Source organism: Ursus maritimus, unplaced genomic scaffold (genome assembly GCF_017311325.1).
Source record: "Ursus maritimus isolate PB19 unplaced genomic scaffold, ASM1731132v1 scaffold_26, whole genome shotgun sequence".
Lineage (NCBI taxonomy): Eukaryota > Metazoa > Chordata > Mammalia > Carnivora > Ursidae > Ursus > Ursus maritimus.
In genome coordinates, this window is record NW_024425119.1 from 42,264,812 (window position 1) to 42,292,801 (window position 27,990).

General features: G+C 54.1%; 2 protein-coding genes across 2 annotated transcripts; both read right to left on the reverse strand.

Annotated features, from left to right (window-relative positions):
• Window positions 1–717: 717 nt before the first annotated feature.
• KRT84 (keratin 84) lies at window positions 718–7,879 on the reverse strand. The gene is made up of 9 exons (XM_008704607.2): window positions 7,343–7,879; window positions 5,922–6,130; window positions 5,259–5,319; window positions 4,647–4,742; window positions 3,575–3,739; window positions 3,286–3,411; window positions 2,948–3,168; window positions 2,449–2,480; window positions 718–1,061 (listed from the first exon to the last, which is right to left on the reverse strand). The coding sequence occupies exons 1-9, from the start codon at window positions 7,877–7,879 to the stop codon at window positions 718–720; spliced, it is 1,791 nt and encodes a 596-aa protein (XP_008702829.2).
• Window positions 7,880–14,953: 7,074 nt separating this feature from the next.
• On the reverse strand, window positions 14,954–26,766 carry KRT82 (keratin 82). Its single transcript, XM_008704608.2, has 9 exons — window positions 26,345–26,766; window positions 24,408–24,616; window positions 22,055–22,115; window positions 21,288–21,383; window positions 20,748–20,912; window positions 18,718–18,843; window positions 16,977–17,197; window positions 16,697–16,728; window positions 14,954–16,179 (listed from the first exon to the last, which is right to left on the reverse strand). Exons 1-9 carry the CDS (start codon window positions 26,747–26,749, stop codon window positions 15,941–15,943), a joined length of 1,554 nt encoding a protein of 517 aa, XP_008702830.2. The 5' UTR covers window positions 26,750–26,766; the 3' UTR covers window positions 14,954–15,940.
• Between the last annotated feature and the right edge of the window lie 1,224 nt (window positions 26,767–27,990).

Below are 27,990 nucleotides of genomic sequence, written 5' to 3' on the forward strand. Positions count from 1 at the left end.
CCTTCACACCACACAGGGGCAGGGTCCATGCAGCAGAGCAGAGCTCAAGCTCCATCTGCGGCCCCCACCCCTGCCTTGTGCACCCACATGCACATTTAACCAATAGTGCAGGAAGAGAAGCTGCAAGGACATTTGCCACTCAGAGAAGAACCATCTCAGGGGACTCAGGGATCCCTTGGGCCACCAGGGACCGTGGATCCTTACGGGTGAGGAAGAGAAGGAAAGAACCTTCTCCTGCCAGGAAAAGGAAGAAGGAAGCAAAAGGCAGTGGGCTAAAGATGCCTGCAGTGTGGACAGTCAACTCTCCATTGTCCAAATTAATCCAAAGCCCTGGGTGGTGGTGGTGCCCAAGCACATTCTTTCTGGCTTTGGACTGTTGCTTTTCCCCCCGGGGCACTGGTTTGTGTTAACTGTATGGAATGTGAATTTCTGCAGGCAGTTCAACTGAATGGTGAAGAGTGATCCAAAGAGTGGAAATGTGGAGTCAGGGAGAAGCCAGTCTACTGGGGCTGCAGACAGAGCGTCTAGGTGGTGAAAAAATCCCCCCCACCCCAAGAACAGGGGCCAGGCAGATCAATCCCTGGGGAGAGGTGTTGCCTTCCTGACAAGTGCGGTAGCTGGATCCCCCTCTGGCCCAGAGTCCAGACGCCTCTGGGACAGAAGCCGGTGGCATTGAGATGGCTCTTCCCTGGGCAGTGGCTGGCTGGCGTTGGCCTCTCAGTACTTGGTCCGATGAGAGGTGGTGGTGGACACAAAGCGGACGCTGGAGCTGCGGCTGCTTCGGCCTCCGCTGCAGCTGCTGAAGCCCCCCTCGGTGGGGAGTGGGCAGGGGACGCTGGGGGCACAGGCCTCTCCCATGAGCACCGAGCCCCCCCGGGAGCCTGTGCTCAGCAGGTCTCCGCTGGCCTTGATGACCCGCGTCCCACTCAGGCTGGAGACACAGGTGCCGCCGGACCGGATGCCACTGCTGCCCGAGAAAGTGACTCCACAGCGGGAGAGGGTAGAGCTGGGGACCAGGGACTCAGGCCCACACACTATACCGCCCCGGGAGCTGCTCACGGCTGCGGGAAGGAGAGGAAACTGTCAGCTAGGCAGGCTGCCCACACCTGGGGTCCCACCCTCCATGCTTCCCGCTGGCAGCAGGAGAGGAGCGGACAGACTGGTGGCAGCAGGGCAAGTGGTCCCTATTGCCTACACAGACAACACCCACTTTTCCCTTCTCTTGTCTGGGTGACTCAAAGGACGTGGCTCCACTAAAGTTAAACATTCAGATGAAAATAGAAGAATTCAGCCAATTCCCCAGATCGCGTATAGTCATATATGACTGTTGTTTATATATAGCTGAAGTTAGGCTGGGCGGTGAGCTGGATTACCCAGGGAACTGGAACAGTATCTCCTATAAAGCCTTGGGGCTTCTCTCTCCTCACATTATATCATGCTCCTCGGGGGGTCCCCACATTGTCCCTCCAAAAGTTCTCTCCCGACCCACCGATGTCTCTGCTCTGTAGCCCTCTGGTACCCACTGGGCATACCTCCATACCCCAGGATGCCAATCCCACTAAAGCTTGCTTAGACCAGCCCTGTCTGTGGAGGCCCCCCCCTTCCTTCTCCTTTTACCAGAATCCTGTCTATCATCTGTGACCTCCACTCAAGCTTGACCTCTTGCAGAAAGCTACCCCCTGCTGCGTCCGCCTCTCTGAGGGCAGGTCATTGAGGACGAGTAGCTCTGACTGCCTGACCCGCCCAGTGTGGCACTCGGCTCCACCATACATCTGTGTAGATTTGTACTTTTGGATCAGAAATCTGGGTTTGAATTGTGTCACTGACTGGCTTTGGGACTTCTGGTAAACCACATATTTTCTCTGAGTGAGCATAAAGGGGGTGCTAATGCTTAGTCTTCTCCTCAGGGCTTTGAGGGTTGGGTTGACAATGGATAGGACTCATTTCAAGAAGATTATAATTCTAGATAGCAGGGGCTAGTCTTGCCTTCTTTGTGCCTACTCCCCCCCCCCCCGCAGTGCCCAGCATAATCCCCCTCATGCCTTGGGTGCAACAATATTTTGTCTGGCAGAAGAAGCAGGGAAACTTCTGCTCATCCTTGTCCCATCCCCTGCCATGGGTGTGGGGGTGACTCCTTGACAGAGGTCCTTTGTCCCTGAAGGATAAGGCCACTCAAAGGAAAAAGGCTGACTCTCTTCTGGAACCCTCTCCCACCTATTCGGCCCTGCAAACCTTTGTGATTGCTTTCTCTGGGGAAGGCAGGCTCTGGGGAGATCTCAGACATCAGTTAAGGGATGCTCCCAGTCCCGGGGTTAGATGGTCCTTGTGCCGCTGACTGTCATGGCCAGCCCAGCATGGGCTCTTGATCCCAATGTGAGCCTGAGTTTAAAAGGAATTTGCAGAGCCCCAGGAGAGAAATGGGAATAGGAAAAAACTTAAGTTTCTTACATATGTTTACTGGTCCAACACCTTCGCAGATCCTGGGAAGAGAAAGAAATAAGTGAGTTCACAAGCAGTGTTGTTCCCTGAGAAGCTGCTTGCTATCAGAAGGGCTTTCTTGGCAGAGTGGACTGGTGGTTCTTACCCCTAGCTTACAAGCATCCTGGGAGCTTTGAAAAAACACATGTTCTTAGACTCTGCCCCAAAACTACTGAGTCAAAATATTTGAGGAAATGTGGTTTTATTATTATTTTTAAACAGATAACCTATCATGCAAAACATCCCATGACTGGTGCAGCCTGGCTACAAACTCAAATTTTGGAGGCAAAAATCTAGAACCATCTTCTAATTTCCTGGCAAGGGCAACCTGAGTAATGCTTGCAGAGAAGATACTGCTACCTCTAGAGATTGCTCAAGCTGGCAATTCTTCACCTGGTCCCCTCCCCCATTTAGTCGGTCTAGATGCTAAGTCTGACCTCACTCCTTCCCCTGCAATGAGAGCTCTCACCGGATCTCCTCGCCCTCCAGCAGGCGCCTGTAGGTGGCGATCTCGATGTCCAGGGCCAGCTTGATGTTCATCAGCTCCTGGTACTCGCGCAGCTGCCGGGCCATGTCCTGCTTGGCCTGCTGCAGGGCGGCCTCCAGATCCGCCAGCTTGCATTTGGCATCTTTGAGGGCCGCCTCGCCCCGCTGCTCTGCCTCAGCCACTGCGCCCTCCAGCTTGGCTCGCTGCAGGAAGGGCGGCATGTAGGTGGGCTTTGGCTGGGACTTGGGGATCCCTGGTTGGGGCTAGAAACACAGCCCCCTCTCCTCCCTCTGTGGCTTTCTCTCCTCTCCCTTGCCTACCTGAGCCTTGGCATGCTCGATCTCTGCCTTCAGTCTCTGGATCAGGCGGGTCAGCTCATTGATCTCATCCCGTGTGTTGCGCAGGTTGTCACAGTGTTGGCCAGCTGTCACCCGCATCTCCTCATACTGTGGGATGAGGGGGATGTTATGACAGTCCAAAGTTTGAGTGAAGACCACAGCCCCAACTGAGTTGGGAGCCTTTGACCTCCACTGGGTCCACTCCATTGTACCTGAGTCTTACTCTAGGGCTGCCTACACCCCTTCCTCAGCCTCCCACTCCCCTTCCCACCTTGGTCTGGTACCAGGCCTCAGCATCAGCCCGACTACGCCTGGCGACCTCTTCATACTGGGCCTTGATTTCGTCAATGATTCCATCAATGTTCAGGTCCCGGCTGTTGTCCATCTTCACGATGACCGATGTCTCTGAGATGTGTGACTGCAGCAACTGGATTTCCTGTGTTGGAGCATCAGCAAGACAATTGGGCTCAGAGTCCCATCAGTGGCCAGGACTGTGCCACAAGGGCCCCAGAAGTGGCTTCAGAAGCAGAGAACATTGTTCATTTGTTCAGAGCAAAGTGATGGAGTTGACCATCCAAACCGAGGACAAAGAAAAAGACATAAACCAAGAACCACTTCATTTTGAATTTAAGCCCTTGTTATATACTTGAAGACACCCCTTTAACTTCTTATTTGCTTAGGTGAATATGTGGGGACTAAGCACTTGGCAGAGGGGAGTGAGAGCCATGTTAGGGTTGAAACTTTTCTCTGGGTTATCCACAAAGTGGCTGTGCTGGTCATGGATCATGGAGAGTTGACAATATTCTAGAATATGGTGGTCTAGGAATTTCTATATCTCAAGTCCTTAATAAAACCAGGGGCTTGGAACTGGCCTGTAAGGCTCCAGAGGGAGCTTTCTGATGCTTTTCCACTCAGAGCCAGACATTAGCTCCGGCTGGCTCTGTACCAGACCAAATAGACCACTTACAAAGCAAAAGATAACTAATTCATTTAGCTAATTAGGTCAGACACAGTTTTTCTTACATGTACTAGCAAGTCAGTTTTCTATAGTCTTCTGATTGGTAGAGAGGAAGTGCCACTCTTAGACCCCAGTCTTTGGATTGGCCAACGAGGAGCTGGATCATAGATCCGAGGAGTTTATTCATGGACCTGCTGAGAAGCCTGCTTGCTTACCTTCCTTTCTTCACTTTTAGATACATCGACATATAGAGGATAGTAGATTGGAATGAGAAGAAGACGTACGATACTAAATGTTAGAAATTATGTCAGTCCCGATGAAGCCCCCCCGGAGTTCAGGCCAAGGACTGATCTCCTTGTTTGGCTCAGAGGGGATGAAAGCTTACCGCCATGTATAGGGTTTTCAGAAAGTCAATTTCCTGAGTTAGGGTATCCACATTGGTTTCTAGATCAGACTTATTTAAGAAAACTGTATCCACATCCTGCATAAAAGAGAGAAGGGGAAAACGGTCATTACTTGTGGACTCTTTAAACTTGGCAGGGTCTGGAGATGGATGGGAAGATCAAGCCAATCCCCACAGGGCCAGGCCAGGCTTTGGAACAAGTGGGAGAGTGCTTGGAATGCAGTTATTGACTATTGTTCTTCTCCCTACCACAACATGAAAATTCTCCTGGGGGCTGCTGGACATTTTTGAATGTATATTTATAGGCAAGGAGAATATGGATAATCTAAGACTCTTTTTTTTTAAATCTAAGACTGATAAAAGGTCATCTCTTCAGACCTCTGCTCTCATGAAGACCCAATCCTAAATAATCTGAGGCCAAAGCAGAACTCCAAAGGGAACCTGTTATGGCCTTAGAGGTTCTACTCTGAGTGGCCCCAGACTCCATGGGGCTGCCTGGACATTTTCAGCTGGGGGGTGGGGGGTTGGGTTTTGTCTCGGGAACATTTTCTTGTCTGGAGGAGAAGCTTGCTTGGACCTGTTGCTCTCCCTTACCTTCTTCAGAGCGACAAACTCATTCTCAGCATTGGCCCGGAATCCCACCTCCTCTTCGTACCTGGATGATAAGGATTGAGAAGGTGAGTTCTCATTCTGAACTGAGATGGAATTACTCCTAACTCCCCAGTGAGCCTCTTAAGACATCTGTGCTACATCCAGGAACATGGGTCCCCGTTGCCACCTACATATTCTCATCCACTTTGTCTCATCTTTTGTATCTTTTACGAGCCTGTGGCCCTCAGTTTTTCCAAATCCCTTTTACTTTCTCAAATTAGACTTGGGATCTGAAAATGTGGACCATTGCTATGCTTCTCTGCTAGAAAAGACTTGGAGTCATTGCACTTGAACATAGAGAAAGTAGGACCCAACTCATTGCTGAACCTCAGCATTATTCTCAAAACCAGAGGGCTCCTTTTTCTGGAGTCCTCTGTCCATCTCCACAGACAAGACTAGGGACAAACCATGTCCAATTCAAGACTTCTTTTTACTCAGGACCCACAGAAGGTCCCTTACATATCATGCCCCTACTCCTATCTCTAGGCTGAGTATTGAAACCAGCATTCAACCCTGATCCCTCCAGCTGCTGTTATCTGAGCTTGGCAGCTGATTTGGGAACCAACCCTGCCTGTTCTCAGTCTATGCAGTCCAGATGCCACTTACTTCTTCTTGAAACCCTCAAGGACATCCTGCATGTGATTCCTCTCAGCCTCAAACCGGGCCCGGTCACTGTTTGCTATGTCCAGCTGCCTCCGCAGGTTGGTGATATAATTCTCAAAGAGGGGCTCCAGGTTGCTCCTGGCACATTTCTGCTCTTGGAGGAAGGTCCACTTGGTCTCTAGGAGCTTATTCTGCTGTTCCAGGAACCGCACCTAAATCCACAGGGGCAAAGAAATGGCACCTGAAGAGCTTGATACAGTCACCTACATGTCGACCAGTTCTTCAGGTGGCCAGAGATGACTCTCAGCTCCATGTTGACATTGTCCCCTTGTCTGTTGACTTTCATTCCTCCTCTAACTCAGTAGAAGCTGGAGGAAAAGGTCTGTGACCCCCTTCTCATGCTCAGCCAGGCTCAGCAGCAAACAGAAGCTTTTGAACCAAAACGCTTCAGTACCATTTCCCCTCTACCCTGCAGGAAAGGTGTAAGCCAGTCCACTGCGAAGTTGGAAAATTTGATTCTACCTGAGCTGGGATTTGCCTATATTTAAAAACTGATTGGCCATCCCTCACAGGGAATGAGGATCAGAATAAAATATATTGGGGTGGGATAAGACATTAGGAGGTGCGAATTCTCAGGTCATAAGTCATATCCACTATCCCAGATACTCCATCAGCTGAGAATTGTACAGCTGAAGGAGAACTTGGATCATTGGCTTCACCCCCTCATTTCAGAGATAAGGAAACTGAAGCTCACAGAGGTGAGTTTCCATTCCCAGATATAGAGGATTCCCACTCCACGGAGACATGGTTTGTGGGATGTCAGTTCCACATCAGTTTCTCTCACCAATCTGAAGATCACGACTTCCCGTGGTGGTTTCCTACTATTTCCCTCAATATAGGCAACTCAGCTGAATCTGGGTACCCCATGTGAGGAGTTTGCATTCTTTCTTCTGTGCAAAAATTACTCAGTTCCATTCTCTACTTTCCTGAGCCTGAACAGATGTGGTTACCCAGCCTCAGAAATTACAACAATCTCAAAAAGAGCATGAAGATCTCAAAGGATAAAACTCTTTAAAGATGTGGCTAACATCTGGCCAAATTCCTAATGTTTCTAGCCTGTTTGGTAGGTATTTCTAAGTGACTAGGTGGTAGGTCTTAGTTCGTCCAGGTGCCCTCAGATTTGGCTGGATGCTCCTCTTCCCTCCAGAAGACACAACCACTGTCTTAGTCTATCTCACCATGCAGCATTTCTTCAGGTTTGTCCTTGTTTTGCAGCAGAGTGACCCAGAAATCATACTGACCCTGAAGGATGTGGATCAAGGCTGATGCCTCAGGCCTGGGCTATTTCTTCTTAAGGGAGAGGACACCCCACTGCATTTTAGCTCTCACCATCCCAGACCCAGAAATTGAGCTGTCATAGGTACCTTGTCAATGAAGGAGGCAAACTTGTTGTTGAGGGTCTTGATTTGCTCCTTTTCATCCTTCTTCACCCTCTGGGCATTGGGATCAATCTCCAGGTTGAGGGGGGTCAGCAAGCTCTGGTTAACAGTCACTGCTGTGATAGATGGGGCTGCTGGGACTCCAACTCCTCCAACTCTGTAGCCAAAGCCATAGCCGAGGCCACTGCCAGCTCCAAATCCCAGACCCACACAACTGCTGGGCCCAAAGCCCAGACCAGCACCGCTACCATCACCAAAGCCAAAGGCCATCCCACTGCCAGCACCAAAGCCAACTCCACAGCGGATGGGACGAGGGCCTCCAGCTGCTATCCGGGGTGAGCACGATCCAAAAGCCATGACGCTCCGACTACCAAAGTTGCCAAGGCCCCGGAAGCTGGGCCCACTCCTGCAGGAGACAGAGCTGGCCCGGANGCGGTTCAGGTTCTGGGGGTTCACTGCGGAGCAAGAGCTGAAGTTGCCCATGCGGCACGCAGAGCTGACTCGGTAGGAGCGGCAAGACATGATGGCTTCCTGGGTGAAGAGCGGGATTGCAGAGTGGGGCGAGCTGGAGCTGGGAGTCCTTCTGAGGCTAGTGGATCCCTTTCCCCCTTTTATGTGTCTGGGGATCTGAGGATTGGCCCCATAAAAATGCAAAAAATCCATTTGGATGCATTTATGAGCTTGGGTAGTTAGCAGAAACTCTTCATGCCTGTAACCTTGTTAATAATGAGCTAATCTCAGACACACCTATTCTCCTCAGGATCAGGACTATAACATCAAACCTATAAACATTAAAAACACATAAACACATAAACATTATGGTCCTATTTTTCCCCACAAGTCCACCACAATTGCCATTATGGGGACATAAATTTGCTTTGGTCATAAATCCAACAGACTTTTTCACTGCAAGTGTGGCGAACCACCAGGAAGTTAGGACGGCAACACCTCCAGCAAAAGGCTCAAAAGAGGTGCATCCATACAGATATAACCCCTGAAATAGATGAGGGTGTTGGGGGGGGGATGCGGAAGAGACAGGGTCTGCACAGCTCTGAGTAAGAAGTGATATGGCGAGAATACAGTTTATTGCATCTCTAGATGGATTAAACAGTTCAAAAGCCTTTTGCACTGTCTTATCTGTCTTCTGGTTTGGCTGTTTACGTAAGAGTTGAATCTTCAGTAAAGCTCATTTGGGTTAGTATAGACGCACGTCTGATTTGAGACACTCAGAAGAGATTAATTCATGAATTCATTACTTCATTCAACAATTATCAGCTGCCTACTCTGTCCCAGGCAGTGTGCTTGGTGCTGAGGGTACAGAGATAAAAAGACAGTCTCTACGTTGGGGGAAGATTTATCTTAAGGACTTCCGCCGGTCAATATTTCCGTGGCATAATTTGAGGCCAAAGCATGCCAATGCTTTGATCATGTACCTGTGTGCAAAGTTAATCACATGATTTTGAATCCCCAAAACACACATTAGAGTTGATCTATAGGCTTGTGTGAAGGTTTCTTGTGTTACTGATGAACCTTTGGTTAGGATAGAGAGACACAAAGTAATGTGCATCTGGCCTATGGCCATACCACCCTGAAAGCATCTATCTTGGAAGCTAAGCAGGGTTGGGCCTGGTTAGTACTTGGATGGGAGACAAAATAATAAGCATCCGGATGGAGAAGTTCTTAGCAACTGGATATTATCATTGTTACCAATATTGTAGATATTTCAGGACCCAGAGACAGGTGTTTGCCTTTTCTATTCTAGTGTGTGACATGGTTCATCCTACCTGTCCTGTGCTTGGTGGAACTTGTACTTGACTGGATGCTTGGGATCCTTTGGGGTGCTTGGGATTCTACTTGGAAGGCGTGTGTGCTTTTGACCTGAGCTATCCAGCTTGGGTATTTACTCTTTTCTTCCTTTCCAATCTCTACAGCGTTTATTTCCTTTCGTCTTACTGCATTAGCTAGGACTTCCAGGATGGTGTTGAAAAGCAGTGGTGAGAGGGGACTTCTTGGCCTTATTTTTAATTTTAGTGCGAAAGCTTCAAGTTTCTCACCAAAAGTAGGATGTTAGTTGTATGTTCTTTGTTGATGTTCTTTATCAAATTGAGGATGTTTCCCTCTGTTCCTAGTTCACCACTATTTTCCATAGAGCCAGCTATCCGGTGTATGACTAAAGAGAGAAGCAGGAAAGTAATAATGAGAGAATCCTTCTTGTGAAGATTGCCGGTGATGTCCGTGCTGCTAACTGCTGTGGTCTGTCCTCAGCCCTCACTTAGCGTCTCAGCACTATCTGACATAGTCAATCATTCCCCTTTCCTTGAAATGCTTTCTTCTTTTAGTTTCCAGATGCCATGCTGTTCTGATTTTCTCGCCATATTACTGGCAGCTTCTTTTCTGTTTTCTTAGCCAGTTTCTCCTCGTATCCCCAACCTCTACACACTGCAGCATCCTTGGACCCAGTCTTTGTACCTGTTCACATCTTTATCTACACTCATTCCCTTGGTGACATCATACAGTCACACGTCTTTAAATACCGTTTATCCACACTGATGACTGCCAAGGCATATTGGTCTGGTGAACATCCCTTCCGTTCTCCACATGTATATTTTAATCAACATCTTTATTTGGGTATCAAAGAGGCATCTCAACCTTAATGTATCCGAAACTGTTTTCCCAATTGTTCCTGCTAAAAAAGGTTCCTCTTGCAAGGTTCACTATCCCTACAGTAGCTCAGGCCAAAAATCTGGGAGTCATCCTTGGTTCCTCTGTTTTTTCATATCCCACGTTCAATGCATTGGCAAATCGTCCCTTCAGAATGTATGTGGGCTCCTACTCCCTCTTACCACCCCACTGCTGCCATGTTGCCCAAGCCCATCACTTCCCACAGGGTCCATCGATGTGTCCTCCAGCTAGTCTCCCTTTGTCCCTCAGTCTTTTCTTAACAGCACAGAGTGATCCTTTAACAACATGCTGGAGCCCATCATTTCTAGGTGCTTACGGTTTCCCATCCCACTCAGAGTAAATGACATACAGGACCCTCCACAGTCTGCTCTCCCATGTCCACTGACCTCTTTCCCTCTATCCATCCTAACAGGCTGTAGCCACCCTGACCTCCTGGTTGTCTGTCGAGCAAGCAGGAAAACTCCTGCCTCAGACACTTACCTACCTGCTCTTTTCTCTGCCGGAAACTCCTTTTCCTCAAATAGCTACATGGCCGGCTCCCTCAACTCTTCTAGGTCTTTGCTCATAGGTCACCCCCTATTTACATCTCCCTCCCCCATATCCTCCGTATCCCTCCTCCTCCCCTAGTAGTTGTCACCATCAGAGGTCCTCTCCTGCATGGATTTGCTTGCTTAGCTTCTGTGTTCCCTGGCTGGGATGTAAGCCCCAGGATGCAGACACTTGGTGTGTTTTGTTCTCTGTGCCCTTAGTGCTTGGTAGAGCGGGGCATGTGGAGGGAATGCTATCTTGTTCTGTAGCATGCATGAATACACCTCTAAGATTCAGAGCAGGAGGAAAAAGGGGGTGAAAGGAGCAGGAAGTAAAAAGAAGAGGCATTCGAACATTTGGTTTTGGAGCTACATCATGAAGAGGAGACTCCAGGCTCCGCAACGGATAGCCGTGGCCCCGAGGGTGCTGCTGGTGCAGAAAGTCAAGTGCGCACTGGGGAGCCAGCACAGTTTGCCCTCCAGGCCCGGCCTCTTGCACTGTGAGTCTGGCTGCTTGGAGGAAAGGGCCAGGCAAGGGGATCCAGGAGGTTGGGAAGGCGACTGGCGGACCCTTAGGGAGGTGAAAAGGGAAGGAGCGACGTCCAGAACACCAACGAGGGTGCCAGGCCGACAACAGAGACTTGACATTGCCCTTGGAGTCAGATGGAACTGGGTTCAGTCCCAGTTTGCCACCTGCCAGCGGATGACCTTGGATGGTGGGGCACCAGGGGCAGGGCAGGACAGGGCTCTGCTCTGGGTGCTTGTCGGTACAGAACTTAAAAACGATAATACGACAGACTGAAAGTCAGTTGACTTTTTATTATCACGGTGCACCGGCCATTCTGAACAGTGGGAGGCAGCAAGCATGCCTCCTACGTGGGGTACCGGTGACCTGCGGACGTCCCTTAACCTGTCTAAGCCTCAGTTTCCTCACCTGTAAGATGGGACTGACACTGCCTTCTCCTTCACAGTACCATAGGGATAAGTGTGAGAGTGTCTGGGGTGATGCTGTGGCGGCTGGTGTGGCCACGGCCATCCATTTCCCCCCCTCGCTCTCCTCCCTCCCTCCCTCTCTCTGCCCCTCCCCTCTCTTTGGCACAAGCCTCCCTTCCCTTCTAGGCGGGCACCCCAGTTCCTGCTCAGCACCCGCCTCCTCCCACACCACAGCGGTGCTTTCATCACCCACCAACCGCTCTGGGGCTGTCCCGAGTCCCTGCTTCCCAGGCGGGGCAGTTGTGACCAGTCAAGCATAACTCCCGTTCTGGGATGAACTGTCCCCATCAGCAGTTTCTAGTTCTGAGGCATCATTTCGCCAGACGATGCATAACACAAGCCTCAGCCATTTTTCCGCGGGTGGCACGGAGGGAGCGGGGAGGGGTTGCCCTGGAAATGCTGGGCTTTTGCTGCCCGGACAGTTTCTTCTTCCTGCTGTGGGTCAGGCTGGCTGGAATCGGACATCTGGGGGCCGGGCTCCCCGAGATGCTGTCTGTGCCCTGTGGGGAGGCAGAAGTGCTGACGGGGGACGGTGGGGAGAGGCGCCGTCCTGGTTGGCTAAGCAGGGTCTGGGAACCCTGGGCGTGCCAGGGCTGTGTGTGTGTGTGTGTGTGTGTGTGTGTGTGTGAGGGGAGACAGGGAAATCCCAGGTGCCGAGGCTTTGCTAAAAGCCGCCTTCTTCAGAGCGTTTCCGTTTTGCCTGAAGACAAGTTTGTGCTGGAAAGAGACACTGACGGGGAGGTGCGCATGCTGGGACCTGCCGCTGTGGGAAGAGAAGCTCAGGAGTCCCCCAGCAGAAAGAGGGGGACGGTGGGGAGAGGCTGAGCCCACCCCGACCTAGGCCCTCCACCCGTCTGCCCTCTCAGATTGAGGGCTCTTAGATGGAAGCTAATACCCCCCTCCCCCGGGACAGATAAAGTGCCCCCTCTTGTTTGGGGATCCCCTCTCTTCCAGGCAGGATGGCTGTTTTCAGGTGGGACCCAGATTCCTCCCCTGGCCCCTGCGGCTGTCACCTGTCCAGAGTGACAACGAAGCTCCTCGAAGGTACACGGTCAGGTTGCTGCCACACCCTTGCTGGCGCTGATGGGGGCCTGGCGTTACGTTTAGATGCCGGCCTGGCTGCGGCCCAGCTGTCTCCCTGCCATTGGACATGGTGATCCTGTGTCCCCTCCTCCGGTCATAGCGCCGCTTTGGAAGCCATTGTCCCCAGGCCAAGCCCTGGCTAGAGAGTAGCAGTGGTGGGTACAGCTGGGGCCACCAAGGGGACTGGGATGAGCAAGGCGTCCTGGCAAGACAAGGGCCTCCGGGGGAAGAGGCAGAGGGCCCCTGAGGGAGGGGCAGTGGGGCCAGGAAGGGCCTCCTGCAAAGAGAGGCCCCAGGTGAGAAGAGCAACAAGGAAATGGGAGATATTCTGGGGAGACAGAGAGACGAGGTGCTCCATTGTCCCCAGGCCCCTTGGGGCTGCTCCCTCCTGCCCTCACTGGGGTGCCCTGGAGGGGCCCAGGAGTTGGATTCCTGAGGCCCAGTGGAATACAATGAAGCTCTGACTTCCTTCCTGAGGGCAGGGTTCCGAGGCCGACCCTCTCTGGATCCTAGCTCCCTGCCCTGGGCAGGCCCAGGCAGGAGCTCAGGGGAGGTTTGCCTGGGTGAATGGAATGTGCCGCCGGTCACCACTGGGAGGCACTTTTGTCCCATCTGCCTTGAGCCAGCTCCAGGTGGGGAGGAAGGGAGAATGGGGCATCGCTGCTCGGCAATGAAGGAGATCTCCTGGTGGATGTTCTAGAGGGGGCTCGCCCAGGCCTCCGAGCTCACCGTCCAGGACTGAGCTTGGGTCCCCCCACTACTGGGGGCGAGTTTTGCCTAGTGGGCTGTTCAGACAGCCTCCTCTCTCCTGGGCCTGTGCACTCTGAATAGAAAGTCCTAAAGGGATGGTCGTCATGCCTGAGGCCTCCTCACAGGGCGGGTGGGGAATCTCCCCTCCCCCTTCTCCTTTAATCCGGGGCCTGTTCCCTGGGCCTGCGGTAGCCATCTGTAGGCTGGAGGTGGGCGGTCTATTGAAATCTCTGTTTCTGCGGACTCCAGGGCCTAGCGTCCTGGTGGTTCCCAGAACTTTGCATATTCATCAACCAGGAGCTTAGCTGGCTCGAGGGCCATGTCCAGAGTGACAGGGCTGTAGGTGGGAACTGAGGCTGGGAGGCCTTGCTCTTCTGCCCCCTCCTTCCCTCTGTGTGGCTGTGTGGTCCTGGACTCCAGACTCTCACCGGCACGGGCACAGGACCCTCTGGCTCACGGTTGCAACCGGGTCCTATGGCCGCTCTCTGTTGAATGTTTTGAGGAAGCGGCAGAATGTCTTCCAAAGTGGTTGCACCATTTTACAGTCTCTGCTGTGGGCCCTAGGTCCTGTGTCTCTTCTGTCTGCGGAGTAACTCCACCTCGACCGTTCATCCTTGTCAACAGCCCCTGGGTGGCCTGACCCAAAGCAGGTGCTTGATAAATATATATTGAATGAATGAAAAAGTGAATAAATGGCTCCTTTTGAATATACTGCTGTAGATTTCCTCCCAGACTCTATCCTCACCACCTTCTCCGTGAACCTCTCTCTCTGACCCCCTTTCCGGGCGTAATCATTAGTTGCCTCTTCTTGTTGCTCCCACGTTCTCTGCCTCTCATTATCTATGACTCCTCTGGGAGGCCAAGAGTCCCTCCGGGGTTAGAGAGGGTCTTAGTCACCTCTGTATCACCAGCTTCTAATGCAGGGGTTGGCACAGAATAGATGCTCTGCATGGGCTGTGCGGGGAGGGGAGCTGCACCCTAACACTCAGGAGCCTCAAGGGGGAGTTTGTGGTGGGGGGATTGTTACAGGGGATCACTGAGGCAACAAGAAGGATTTGGGGGCCCCGCAGAGGGCAGAACTGCTGTTACCAAGCCTCATCTCCAGGTCTTGGGGCTCCCTAAGAAGGAGAGGGGACTAGAAGTTTCTCCTCCCTGGCTGGACTGGTGCCCGTCTGCACAGCTCTCCCCAGGCCTGCACCTGACCTGCACCAAGGCTGGTCCAGGACGGGGAGGCAGAACACGGGGCTTGGAGTCTGCTAAGTATTTCTAGGCTTTCTCTAGGACACGTATGTGAGGAGGCTTGCATGTATAAGGCCATGATTTTTAACATAACAAGTGACTTTCAGTCTATGGGGCTTTGATATGCAGGTTTAAAGGCAGTTTGTATGGATCCACATTTATTCCACAGGCTGTTGGCAAATCATTCATATGTAGCTTTTCCTTGTGTAAGATAACCGTCATTTCTGCTCCCAAGCCCTCCCAGCTCCCAAAGGCTGCTCATTGGTTCGCCTTCAGCCTTCTTGTACCCCACAGAGCAGAGTGAACAATCCTGATTCCTGCAGCCCGTTAACAGTCAGTTTATTGGGAACAGACAAGCCCAGAGGCTTATGGCAGGGATGGCTGCTCCCTGGGTGGGGGAGGGGGCTCCTGCAGGAGGCAGCACTAGGGGCCTCTGGGGAGATGGGGTCAGCGCAGCACCGCCTTCTGGGCAGCCCCTGAGCCAAAGCCTCCCAGTGGCTGGGCAGCCCCACATCATTGTAGCCAGGAAAACATGAAAGCATATCAGACCCAAAAGCAAGAGGATTGAAAAGGAGAGGGAGCAGGACAAGGGGTGGGGTGGGGGGAGGGCTATGTACAGAGGGTGGGAGAGGGGCTTGGTTCCATTGAGCAAAGGGTGTCAATTGGTGACTGTCTCTCAGTCCAGGAAGTATTCCATGTCCCCTTGCCTTTGTTTTGGCGTTTCCCCGCCGTCAGCTCCCAATGTGGCTCGGGAAAAAGATGTATTTTCATGGTGTGAGCTCAGCAGCCCCGGGCAGGAAAATCTGCCCGGAGACCACCTCTTGATTCTGCGTGCCAACCGACAGGACCATTAGCAGGTCTCCAGTGATCCTGAAATGCTGGCTTTGGAATTCAGAATGGGATTTGGGGGTACCTCTTTTTGATCATTGCAATAGTGCACGTGTCAGCTGGGCGTTAGAAGTTCACTTTTCTTCGGTGCATGAGAGCCAGACGTAAGGGAGGTGGGGGAACTTCCAGGGGTTGGGGGTGGAAGACTGGCTTTGTGGGGCAACTTTCAGGGGATAATCCAGAAAGCAGAACTTTGGGGTGTTCGCCCCTAGGGCCTAGCGCAGGGTCTGCACACGGCTAAGTGAAAGGTGGCTCTTGAAGATGCCTGAGGAGTGCCTCTCGGTGAAAACCCAAGGGAAACCTGTGGTCAGTACAGGAAGGTGGGGTTTGGGAATATCCTTGTCTTCAGCCCTGGTCGGGGGACAACATCCGGGCTGGGGGCTGGCGCCCTGTCCCTGGGCTTCCAGCCTCAGGGGCCGGGCTAACACTTGTGGGAGGAGCTGCTCCCAGCCCCTAGCTTCACGCTGGCACCCCGCCCGCTCACACAGCCCAGTAGCCCCTGGGGCTCGCAGGGGATGTAGACTTCACCAGTGCCCACGACGCTGCAGCCCCCGCTGGTCTTGAGGACACTGGTGCCCCCTGGGCAGTACTCGGTCCTCAGCACGGGTGTGCTGACCACACAGGGCTCGTAGAGGACCGCGCCTTTGGAGCTGCTCACGGCTGCGGGAACAGGGAGGGGTGCTCAGGGTCCTGCACTGTGCGGCTCTAAGGGCGTGGCCCTGAAACCATTCACCCGGGCCGTGCCCCCACCTGCTGCCCCTCACCAGGAAGGACACCCCCATTCCAGCCACCGACTTCCCACGCTAGCCCCAAAAAGTGCTTAGAAGCTCTTCCTCTTTCCCCAGAGCCTTGGCTTCCGCTTCATGCTCTCCGTGTCTACTTGTCTGAACCTGCTTCAAAACTGCTTTCTCCAGAGAGGCACCCCCTTGTCATGAGGGTTCCCGGCAGCTTCCGGGCCCCAAAGCACGGAGGCCCTGCTGCATCTCTGCCCCTAATATAATTCTGACTCCCAAAGCGAAGAAAAGCCCCTCCATCTGACCAGGAGCTCCTGAAAGACAGAGCCCTTCCTTGGGGTGGGGAAGGTGTGCTGAAGTCTGGGCCGGGTGATGTGATCCGTCCCTGTTGGGTGGACCAGCCCCCACCGCCCCAGAGCCCCGGGGAGGGCGCATCTACTCACAGATATTCACGGGCCCAATGCCTTCGCACAGCCTGGAGGGAGAGGAAAGAAGACACAAGGTAACTGCGTCAGAGAGAACAAGGCTGATGAACGTGGGGCGCCCCTTCTCCTTCCCGCCCCGCCAAGGCTGCCCGCCGAGGACCACGTTCAGGAGAAGGGCCTGAGGATTCTGGGCTGTTTGGGACTTCCCCTGACTGCGGGATGGGCAATCGCACCCGCAGCCTCAGCCCCCACCAGCTCTGGAGGGGCAATGTGCCCTTGGTGCCCAGCCCCGACTCACCTGTGCTCCTCGCCCTCCAGCAGCCGCCTGTAGGTGGCGATCTCGATGTCCAGGCCCAGCTTGGAGTTCATCACCTCCTGGTACTCCTTGAGCAGGCAGGCCATGTCCTGCTTGGCCTTCTGCAGGGCCTCCTCCAGCCCCGCCAGCTTGCACTTGGCGTCACTGAGGGCCGCTTCGCCCTGCTGCTCTGCCTGGGTCACCGCGGCCTCCAGCTTGCAGCGCTGGGGGAAAAGGCACAGCAAGGCATTACTGGGGGCCCCAGGAGCCCTAGGCTGACTTTCGGAAGAACAGGGAGAACATGGCCATTGCAAGATAATAAAAAATACATATATTGGTCTCTGCCCCCAGTTCCTGGCGTAGAACTCCTAAATCCTTGTTAATTTCCCAAATGATAAGAGCATTAGGAACACCTTTTGATTTAATATTCGGTCTTTGACCCTGGGTTCTGACACAGAGTTCTCCAATCCCTTGGGATTCCTGGATGATAGCAATGTCTTTTGTTCTAATGAGGTGACTCTGGGTGAGTCCTCGATGGCTCCTGGATGGGGGCTGGTCACCAGAAAGACCAAGCCATGACTAGAAGTTGGGGATTTTCAGCCCCACGCCCCATTACCGGAGAGAGGGGAGGGGCTGGAAATGGAGTTTATAATGATAGTGCCTAGGAGAGGAGGCCTCTGTAAAATCCCCGAAGGATGGAGTTCATACTTCTTCCAGGTTGGAGAACATGCAGAGGGGCTGGGACACTGGTGTGCCCAGAGCATGGCACAGAAGCTCCGTGTCCCTCCCACCTACCCTGCCCTGTGGGTCTCCTCCATCTGGGTGTTCATTTGTATTCTTTTTCACAGCCTTTTATAACAACTGTTATAGTTGTTATAAAACGGTAAACTGTTTTCCTGAGTTCCGTGAGCCACTCTAGAGAATTAATGGAACCTGAAGAGGGGATCATGGGAAGCTCCAACGTACAGCTGATGGGTCAGAAGCGCAGGTGACAACCTGGACTCATGGTCGGCATTGGAATTGGGGGCAGTGGGATGGGACCCCGACCCTGTGGGATGGGACCCTCTCTCCAGGTAGCTGGTGTCAGAGTTGAGTTGAGCTGTAGGACACCAGCTGGGGGAAATAATCGGCTGGGTGAGCAGCTTTGTGAGTGTGGGAGGAAGGCGACAGTCAAGGGAACACATAGGAGGTGGAGGGAGATTTCCTTCACAGTCATGGGGCCATGCCAGAGTCAAAGCTGCTGTGCCTTTCGTCCTAGGATTGTGCCATCTGGTTCCTCCCGCGGATGTCGGACCACTTCTGTCTGTAACACCTCAAGGGTCCGAGCGATGTCTTTGGGGCTAATAGACTTGAAGCGTCTGGCTGGTCCTCACCAGCCTAGGAGAACGGAGTGGGTCTGCGTTTATGGACTCCTGGGAGTCGTCTGGAATTTCAGGATCACAGGACTGGAGCCTTCGGGTTAGAAGGGGCCATGGCAACCATCTTTCCTGTGCCCCTGTCGAGGGGAGCACCCTTGCTATTTCATCTGTGACCGAAGGTGGCCTAGGGTCTGTTGGGACCTCGCTGCTTCCCGAGGCTGCTCTGCGGTTGGTCAGCTTTTGTAGGAAGGGCTTGTTCCCTCGTGAGCGAGGGGCGCAAATGCATTCCCACTTCTGGGAGCTCCCTGGGAGAACGGACCCGCCCCCAGGACCAGCAGTGGGGCCGCCTGGGATGGGGCCTCACCACCAGCGCTTTCCGGCCTCACCTGGGCTTTCGTGTTCTCGATTTCTTGCTGAAGCCGCTGGATCAGTTTGTTCATTTCCAGGATCTCATTCTTGCGGTTGCGGAGGTTGTCACAGTGGCTCCCGGCTGTCAGCCGCAGCTCCTCATACTGCCGGGACAGGGGCCGGGAGGTCAGAGCCCCTGGTGCCTGCACCCGCACTGCGGCGCCTCGCAGCCCCCTGTTCTCACAATCCAGAGCCTCTCCTCCGGTGATCTCCCAGCTCAGGGCTCTCTGGACCCTAATGCTTGTTCTGCTCCCCATCCCCTTTCCGTTTCTGGTCCATTTGGGGTCTTTTTCTGGGCTGCTTCTTATTTCCTTCCCCAGCCCTGAACCTTCAGCCTTATTAAACGCTCCTCTGAGCTCTCCTTTTTTCTGTTGAGCTGTTCTGTGGCGCGTCTTTTTCTCCCTAACCCAAGGCCCCAGGGTCTCCTGAGGGCTCTTTCCCCTTTAGAGTTTCCTCCTCTGGACCTTAGTGGGGTTTCTGTGTTCAGCCTGGGACGCCTGACAGACCTGGGATCGAGTGCCTTCCAATATTCTCCTTCAAAACCATTGAAAACAAAACGCAATGTTACTTCCTACTTTGACTTAACATATTTTTTAAACCTTTGCAGCTCCAAATTCAATTTCTGAATAATGTTTCATAGGTTTACAACGATAGATTAAAAACAATTAGCCAACTTTAGATTTTCTGCCTCTCATGGATGGGAGCATTTTGCATTGAGAAGGCAAAACAAGTGATAAGCAAATCACTCTCTTTGGCTCTTTTGTTGTTAGGCTTGTTGTGACAAAGCCTGCAGCTGCCTTAGCAATGTGCACTCTCCTCATCTTCCAACAGAACTCCGCTTTAATTTGGGGTGGCAGTGAGCCCAGATAAAAGAATATTTCTTGGCTTTTTCATTAATGAGATCTATGGGTAACACTTCCAGGAAAGCTGTTTAAAGTGGGGAATGACCCAGTTGGCATGTTTCCTTTGCCCTGTGTTCTTCCTGCCTGGAATGAGCATGTGAGATTAGCGATATGGCAGCCTTCTTGGGACATGAGGCAACCATGAGGATTACAGCAATGTTAAGGATAGCAGAACAGAAAGCGAGAAGGAGCCTGTGTCCCTGATGGCAACATAGAACCCCCGTGTCATCTGTGGGCATTCTATCTTTGTAAACTCTTTGAGGTCAGGGATGGCGTGACTCTTAGTATCCTCACGGTGCCACACACCTCAGTAAGGTCAGCCTTCCCTGGCCACACTGTTTAAAACCTCATTCCCACAACACTCCCTGCACTTCATGCTGATTGATTTTCTTCAAAGCGCACGTCACCATCTAACGCACACCCTCCACACTGATTCGCCTTGTGTATTGTCTGCCCCTCCCCTGCCCCTGCCTCTAGAATGAAAGTGACACGAAGGCAGAGCTTGCTGTCTATTCTGTCTCCTGCTGGAATCCAGCATCTAGAACAGCGCTTGGTGTATGATGGATGTTCAATAAACGATTGTTGGAAGAATAAATGACCGAATGAATGAATGCATGGTGCCTTTTGCAGACAGGGCAGGCAAGACAGAGATGATAATATTGGCGAATCAAATTGCCCTTGGGGGTATCACTCTCCCTCCCAGCAAGCCCCTAATTGCCTAAGTCTGGGGCCGCCTTAATGACCGCTTCCGCCCTGCCATTAGTGCCCACTGCGCCATTACCCTCCCTCACGCCTTGAAGCCCAGGGCCCTCGTTGCCGTCATCGCCAATTAGTGCTTCTTGAGGGCTGCCTAGGAGAGCACCTCCAGTGTCTGTGCGTGGGTAAAGCTGGGATGCCCCGGCACCCTGATGACAGGCCTGGGCTGTCCGTGGGGTCCCCTCCCACACACTCTGCAGGGCCCTGGCCCGGGGCCTGGCAGAAACAACAGGACCCAGGGTTTACGGGGTTCCCTGTGGTTGTGTGTGACGCAGCCCTCATTATCTTCTTCCTCATTTCCTAGGGGAGAGGGAGTCTGGGGTCCCAGCCCGGCCCTGCCCGGGCCTCACCCGGCTCTGGTACCAGGCCTCGGCCTCGGCTTTGCTGCGGCTGGCAATGTCGTCGTACTGGGCCTTGATCTCGGCAATGATGCCGTCCACGTCCAGCTCCCGGCTGTTGTCCATCTTGACGATGACAGAGGTCTCGGAGATCTGAGACTGGAGCAGGCAGATCTCCTGGGTGGGGGCAAGTGGGAATGGGTGAGCGTTTTGAGCATAAAGGTGGAGGAGGGGAGGGGAGAAGCAGCTTTGACCTTCCCATAGCAGATTTGCATAGGACTTTACATAGCTGTCCCTAGTCTTCCATCACCAACCTGTTCTTCATCCCCCCCCACCCCCGCCCCAGTGACACGGACCCGAGAGCCACGGTCTGGGCCCTCTAACTTCTAGGAGTTTCACTGCCTGAGAACCAGCTGTCCGTGATTTCTTTCAATGCTCACTTTTGAGTCAGCTTGCCCCAAGCCATACCCGCGGGCAGGAGCCCTCCCGCTCCATCACGCCCACGGAACTGTCCCCTGACCCAGCATCTGTGCGCAGTGGGGCTGCAGGTACCTCCTCATATAGGCTTTTTAGGAAGTCGATCTCCTGGACCAGAGCCTCCGCATTGGTCTCCAGGTCAGCCTTCATCAGGAAGGCTGTGTCCACATCCTGCGGGCAGAGCAGGGACGACTATAACCTGGGGCCGGGGGAACATGTGCGGGCCACCCTCTCTTCCCAGACAAGCTGGTGGCAGGTGTGGGACGCAGGTATAGGTCCATGTGGAAGTGAAAAGGTGACAAAGCCAAGGATGGAGGGAGGGAGCCCAGCTCCAGGACCCTATGCCTGGGCCTGGCACTCTGATGGGGGAGGATATGACAGAGTGGGTTTTGAAGGAGCCTTGAATGCAGCTTCTCAGAGCCTGCTGTGTGGAGCACGGGCCATAGAACACCTCGGTGTCTAGCTGAGAAACCGTCGCTATTGTTTTCCTCTTTTGTGGTTAGAGTCAGAGTTATTGTTTGGTTTTTTGATTTGGCATTAGCTCTATCTCCAAGTTCTCGGGCAGGTGTAGACACAACCCTAACCGGGTTGGGCCCACATGAGTTGGAAGTTGGAGGCCACGTCAATCACTGTCCTTCTGGAAGAAGTGGGGGAAGGCTGGCTTTCCTCTTTCCCAGGGTCGGTGGGGTTGGCCCTGGGCTCCGACGGGGGAGAGGCCCTGTCTGGGGGTGGGTGGGCTGCAGACTGGTTTGGATCCGGTCCAACGTGAGTGTCTGCTGAGTGTGCTGAGGCCACCTGGGCCAGCTCAGGGGGCCCTCTGTTCCTGCGCTGCCCTCCCTCACCTTCTTCAAGGCGACAAATTCATTCTCAGCACAGGGCCGCAGGGAGAGCTCCTCTTCGTACCTGGTGGATGGGCAGGAAGAAATATTTCAGTCTGGCTTGGGGGTTCAGAATTGGCCTTGGTATCCAGCCTGAGGGAGGGAGCCTGGGGGGCAAATCTGCCTCTTACTGACTTAGTGCCCTAAGGAGTCACCAGGCCAGCCCCCGTCCTCACTGGACACCTCTAGCTGCTCCAGCCACTCAGGACCGGTGATTGTCATGGCCTCTCGTTAGCCACTGTACATGTTAACCTCCCTCTCCACTCCCAGCCTGTTCCTGTGATTAATCATCTTCTGGGAAGTCCTTCTTAAGGCCACCTTCCTTCTATCTTGCTGCTAAGGAAGCCCACATCATCTAGCTCTTTCCTCTGGGAAGTAGGTGAAGAGTTGGCTGCCTTCTCTGAGTTCTTCTCAGATTTGGCTGCAGACCCTGGAACCCCAGCCCGCCCCGTGCCCTCCCCGCCAGGAGAGGTCTGAGCCTGGCCCCTACTTGCAGAGGTAGCAATTACCCACTTTACCAGAGCTGTAGAGACAGCCCGGCCATCTCTTCTAGGCTCCAAGGGAGCTCCTCGCCCACTCCCTATCCCCCTGGGCAAGGGAGTCAGGGTTAGGGGGTTCAGTCTGGCTGGGATGACTCAGTGCGATATTGATCCATGGGCAGCCTCACTGCGCTTCCTGACGCCCATCCTTCCTTGCTCCAGCAGACCTCGGCCTCCGCATGGGCCCCGGGAGCTGGCGCCTTCTGCCTGGGCCTGAATGCCAGCTCGGGCGGGTGCTAGTCATGTGACTTTGGGGAAGGGACTTGGGTGAGGGACTTGTCTGTGCCTAAGCTTCATAATGTACAGAATGAGAATGACCCCGGCCCAGCCTCACGGAGCTGCTGTGAGCTACCGCACACACCGGTTAGTGTCTCCCAAACGCTGGGCTGCCCTGGCACGGGCCGCAGGCATTTAGTCTCATCCTTCTTCCCCCCACTCTCCCAGTCCAAAATCCTCATCGTGAGCTGTAAACCGCGTCTCCTGACCACCTTGTATGTTACCCGCCAAGACAGGCATTGCTCTGGCTGAGAGGGCTGGCCTCGCCGCATCTCGCCTGTCACGGTCTGCTTCAGTGGTCCCCTCTCCCTTGGCACACTCTGGCCCTTCCTGTCACCTGCTCCCGTCCCTTCCCCTTTTCTGGCATCTACTCTGGACTCCCCTCTTGTAAGGCCCAACTAGAATGAAACTTCAGCACGGCCCCGAGCAAACGGCCTCGCCTTCAGGAAGCTTTCCTGGGCCCCATGTGCACCTGCACTGTCTGGGCTTTCCTCTCCACTTCTGCCCTGTCTCCCGTCGTAGCTGTTGGTTTGCGCGCATGGAAGTCTGTGCCCGACCGGGGCACCTTGAGGGGAGGAGCCAGCTCAGCGCAGTGTCCAGCTGGCACCAGATAGGCACATGGCTGACACCCGCAGCCCAAGAGGCCCCCATGTGGCTCCTTCCACTGACGCACATCCCTTAGGAACCATGGCTCTGAGCCTACTTGCACCACTTCTTGTCAATGGAAACGTGTCTCTCTCAACCCTCCCCCACCAACATGTGCTCCCACGAGACACCCACCTAGGACCTGTGAGCCAATTTATCTGGGCCTCAAGCCTCTTGCAGGCACTAGACCTAGTAGCCTGCAAGCTCCTAGTTAACATCTGTTTCTCGGGTACCTTCTCCTGGGAGGCAGGCCGGGAGCTGCCCTCTGGGAGGGCAAGTCTAGCAGGCTACCTGACCTTAACCACCAGAGCTGGGGACGTAGAGGGGTGATGGCTTCCAGGTGTGGACTCGAGGTCCGGGAGCTGAGCGTCGGGGAGTGAGAGAAAACGTGGGCCAGGTTAGCTTGGAAGTGGTCCCAGGAGTTGCCGAGAGGGGCTTATTAGGAGGAAGGAACAGTGGGAGCAAAAGCTTGGAGGGAAGAGGGTTTGGGAGCTTGTTTGGGGATAAGACGTGGTTGTGGATCTGAATGGGGATCGATAGATGATACAGCAGACCGGGTGGTAGAGCAGAGCCCCGGAGGGCGGGACATGGCAGCAGAAAGAGCTAGTATTAACAGGGAGATGAGGAGGGCCTTACTGAGGGAGGGCGGCGGGGAGGGAGGTGAAGACAAACACAGGAGTTCAGAGTTTCTACCGCGTGAGTGACGAGCAGCACCCTAGCTCCCCTGCACTGCACTGTTGTTCCACCTAACCGAGAAGTTGGGGGCTTCCCATTGTAGAGATGGGGAAACTGAGGCCCAGGTTGTTGACGGAGATTGCTCCAGGTTCCCTGGTGGGGTGAAAGGGGGCCACACTCACTTTTTCTTGTAGCTTTCCAGTGCGTCCTGGAGGCTGCCGAGCTCTGCCTCCAGCCTGGCCCGGTCCCCGGCCACGCAGTCCAGCTGACGCCGAAGGGTGGAGATGTAGGTCTCGAAGATGGGCTCTATGTTGTTCTGACAGCACTTCTGCTGCTGCATGAAGTTCCACTTGGTCTCCAGCAGCTTGTTCTTCTGCTCCAGGAACCGCACCTGCCGCCAAGAACGGGATGTCACAGAGAGCAGGGAGCCTGGGGACCGTGGCCGGGAGACAGTGGGAGGTGGCGGCGTGGGCGGGCAAGGCAATCAGTGTGGGCTTTTACTCCCAGCACACTGCTGCCAATGAGCTAAAATGTTCGGAGGAGGCTCCCTGCATAGACTGGCACCTGAGAATATGTCTCCATGTTTCCTCCACCTACGGGAGCTTTTATAAGACCCCCCCCCCCCCACCTAGGGGTGGCAGGTTGTCATGGGAGGAGTACTGTCCCAAGAGGCCTGGGACAGGTCCCCCTTCCAGCCCTGCCGCTGACTTCCCACGAGCCTTGCAACCCCGGCCCTTCGAGCCTCACTTGGCTTCCAAGACTCCTGCTTGGAATTGTGTCTGGGAAGCACTTGGTGAATCTTCACAGTAATGCAAGCTGGTGACGTGAGGTCTGGGAGTTCAGGCTTTCTTTGGTCACAGCCCAGGGGCACTCAGGGGAGGTCAGAGCAAAGGCTTTGTCCTAGGACTCTAAGCTATCTCCCCCAACTCTAATGTACCCTGCGTGGCCGTGTCTAGAAAATGTCCCTGTCCCTGGAACATGGAGAGCTACCAGCCAGCTTTTCCCTTTAGACGGCTTAGAAGCCGAGGTGAGGAGAAGCTGAATGAGCTGATCACGGCCACCCCCTTAGCCACTGGCAGAGGGAACACGGCGTCCATGCCTCAAAAGAAATCTGCAGAGGGAGAAATGTTGCCCTCCTTCTGGTCAACGGCCGCACTGCCAGCAGGCTCCCAGCCTCGGGAAGGTGGTACGACGTTGCTGGAGATGGGAGCCCAGAACTTACTGAGATTTAAAGATAAAACCGTAAGTGGAACAGTCCCCATTTACTGCAATAAGTTTCTTTTCGGAGCACTTTTACCTATCTTAGCTCCCTTGACTCCTCACCACCAAGGCCCCCTTCCCCACCGGGCAACAAGGGCCCTGAGGCTGGGAAGTGAGAGGTGTGCACAGGGCCTGGGGGGGAACAGTCAGGAGTGGAGCCAACACCAGGGCCCAGGCCTCCTGCCTTCTGCCTCAGGACTCTTTGCCCTTCACCTGGGGGTCAGCAGAAACACGGGCTCAGCCCCCGATCCCAAGAGCCTCCCTGGGGTGTGGGGACAGGTGCAGAGGCCGCTGCTTGGAGTTCTGCTGGGCCAGTTCAGTGCCTTTCAAAGGCCGCACACCACCCATCCCTGTAGGCTGTCGGAGCTGTGGCTTTGGTGACAGCGACCGGGTGCTCCCAGCTCTGCCTGCTCCGTCTTCTCTTCACACCAGGCCTACTCCGGTGGCAAATCTGGGGTCCCAGTGCCCCTCCCTGCCCCCAGGCCCAAGGGTCTCACCCCAGCTCAGGCACCCAAAAAGCGGCTCTGGTGTTAAAGCCTCCTCTGCTTCATTCGTTTTTCTTTTCAGTATCTATCATTGCTTTGGGAAGTTCCTCTTGTAGTCTGACCTCAGGCAGCCCTGGTGATTTTCTCAGATCATATTCAGAGAGAGATGATGACAGGGTAAAAAAAGAACTAGCAGGCAGAAGTGTCTAGCCCTGAGCCTGATCTAAGCAGCTTTCAACCATTAGTGGTCGTAGAGTAAAGAGGCCAGTCCATGCCCCGTGCCTTCTCGGTTGCCGGCCTCTTCCTGCCTCCCCGGACCCGAAGCAAAGCGCTCCCTGTGTTGCATGGCCCCGAGCATGGGGCCTCCCTGGTACCTTGTTGATGAAGGACGCAAAGCGGTTATTCAGGCACTTGATCTGCTCCTTCTCGTCCCTCTTCACCCTCTGCACGGCCGGGTCGATCTCCAGCTGGAGCGGGACCAGCAGGCTCTCATTGATGGTGACGGGGGCGATGCAGGCCGAGGGTCCACAGGGGGCTCCCACTCGGTACCCGAAGCTGGGCAGGCCACACCTGGAGGCCACCCGGGGTCTCCCGAAGCCCATGTTGCACAGGCTCCGGGAGCCCAGGCAGCCCAGGGCACGGAGCGCCCCCCCGCCCCCGGGCCGGCACGGCCCCCTGCTCACTGCATATTGGGTGACCATCCGGGGGAGAACAGCGGAGCAGGAGCTGAAGTTCCGACCCCCGCATCTGGAGCCCAGCTGGAAGGAGCGGCACGACATGGTGAGAGAGAGGCAGAGAGGTGCTGGCAGGGAGAGCGGGAGGCCCGAGTTATCAAGCCAGCCCAGCTTCCCCCCTTTTATCTCATGGGGGATGGAGGGCCGGGCAGAGCCAAACCCCAAATCACCATTAACAGGTTTATAAGCTTGGGATATTGGCAACTGCTAAGTACCAAGGTGGATAATTAGGGTAGCAAAGAGCAAAGGGAAGGAGCCAATGGGCAGTGCTGCTGTCCTCTTTCCTTGTTTATGGGGGCGATGAAAGGGGCCAACCAGACAGACGTTTGGCATATTGGGTGGCTCAGCCTCAAGGAAAGGGAGATTTAGGACTTTATGCCATTTTGTGGTGGGGAGAGGCATGAATTATACACCCTGGTTGCCCAAGACTAGAGACCAAATTAACTATGCTTGGGGATGCTCTATTTCCCCAGGGCTGTTTTTCTGCTTTTCTGCTGATGTGCCAGACCCAGGTGCCCTCCATAGGCTCTTGGGTGTTCCTAGAAGCTCCCTGGGAGGGAGGATTTTGAGGTCGAAGAAGCCTCCACAAGCAGGTTGGGCCCTGCCCCCTCCCCAGGCCAGGCGGGTGCTGGCTCTGGCTTAGTACCACTAGGGCTCCTGACATGGACTCTTGTCTCTGGGGCCTGTTTAGTCCAAAACACCTGCAGGGGACTCAACAGGAGATGCTTTGTGCTTCAGGAGGGGAGAGGAAGAAATGCTCTCCTGAAGACTCTTGGGCCTTCAAAGATACATTGACGTCAGCCCTTAGGTTAACACTATTGTGTCACTAGCCTTTTGCCTTTTGTCCCCACCCCATCCCCAGCCTCCCCGAGGTAGACAGAGCCTGCCCTAACCTGAGGACATTTCCGGGGACCGTTGCTACCCTCAGGAATTGCTCAGATGGATGCGGGATCCCGGCTTCCTCCCCAGCGCCCAGGTCACAGCTCTTCGGAGATGCTTGGTATGGCCCCCACCCCCCGCCCCTCACTCTCTTCCTTCCCCCTTTCCATCAGTTCCATCCGTGAGACCTCTGCCGTCAACGACTGTCTTTCCCTGCCATACTGGCTTTTTTCCAGGTCACAATTAAGCCAATAATAATAATAATAATAATAATAATAATAATAATAATATTTATTGGGCGTTTACTGAGTGCCGGGACCACCTCAAGCTCTACACCCACGACCTCGTTTAATTGCTGATGGCGCCATGATGTAGTTTCTGCTTTACAGACGAGGAACGTAGGGAGC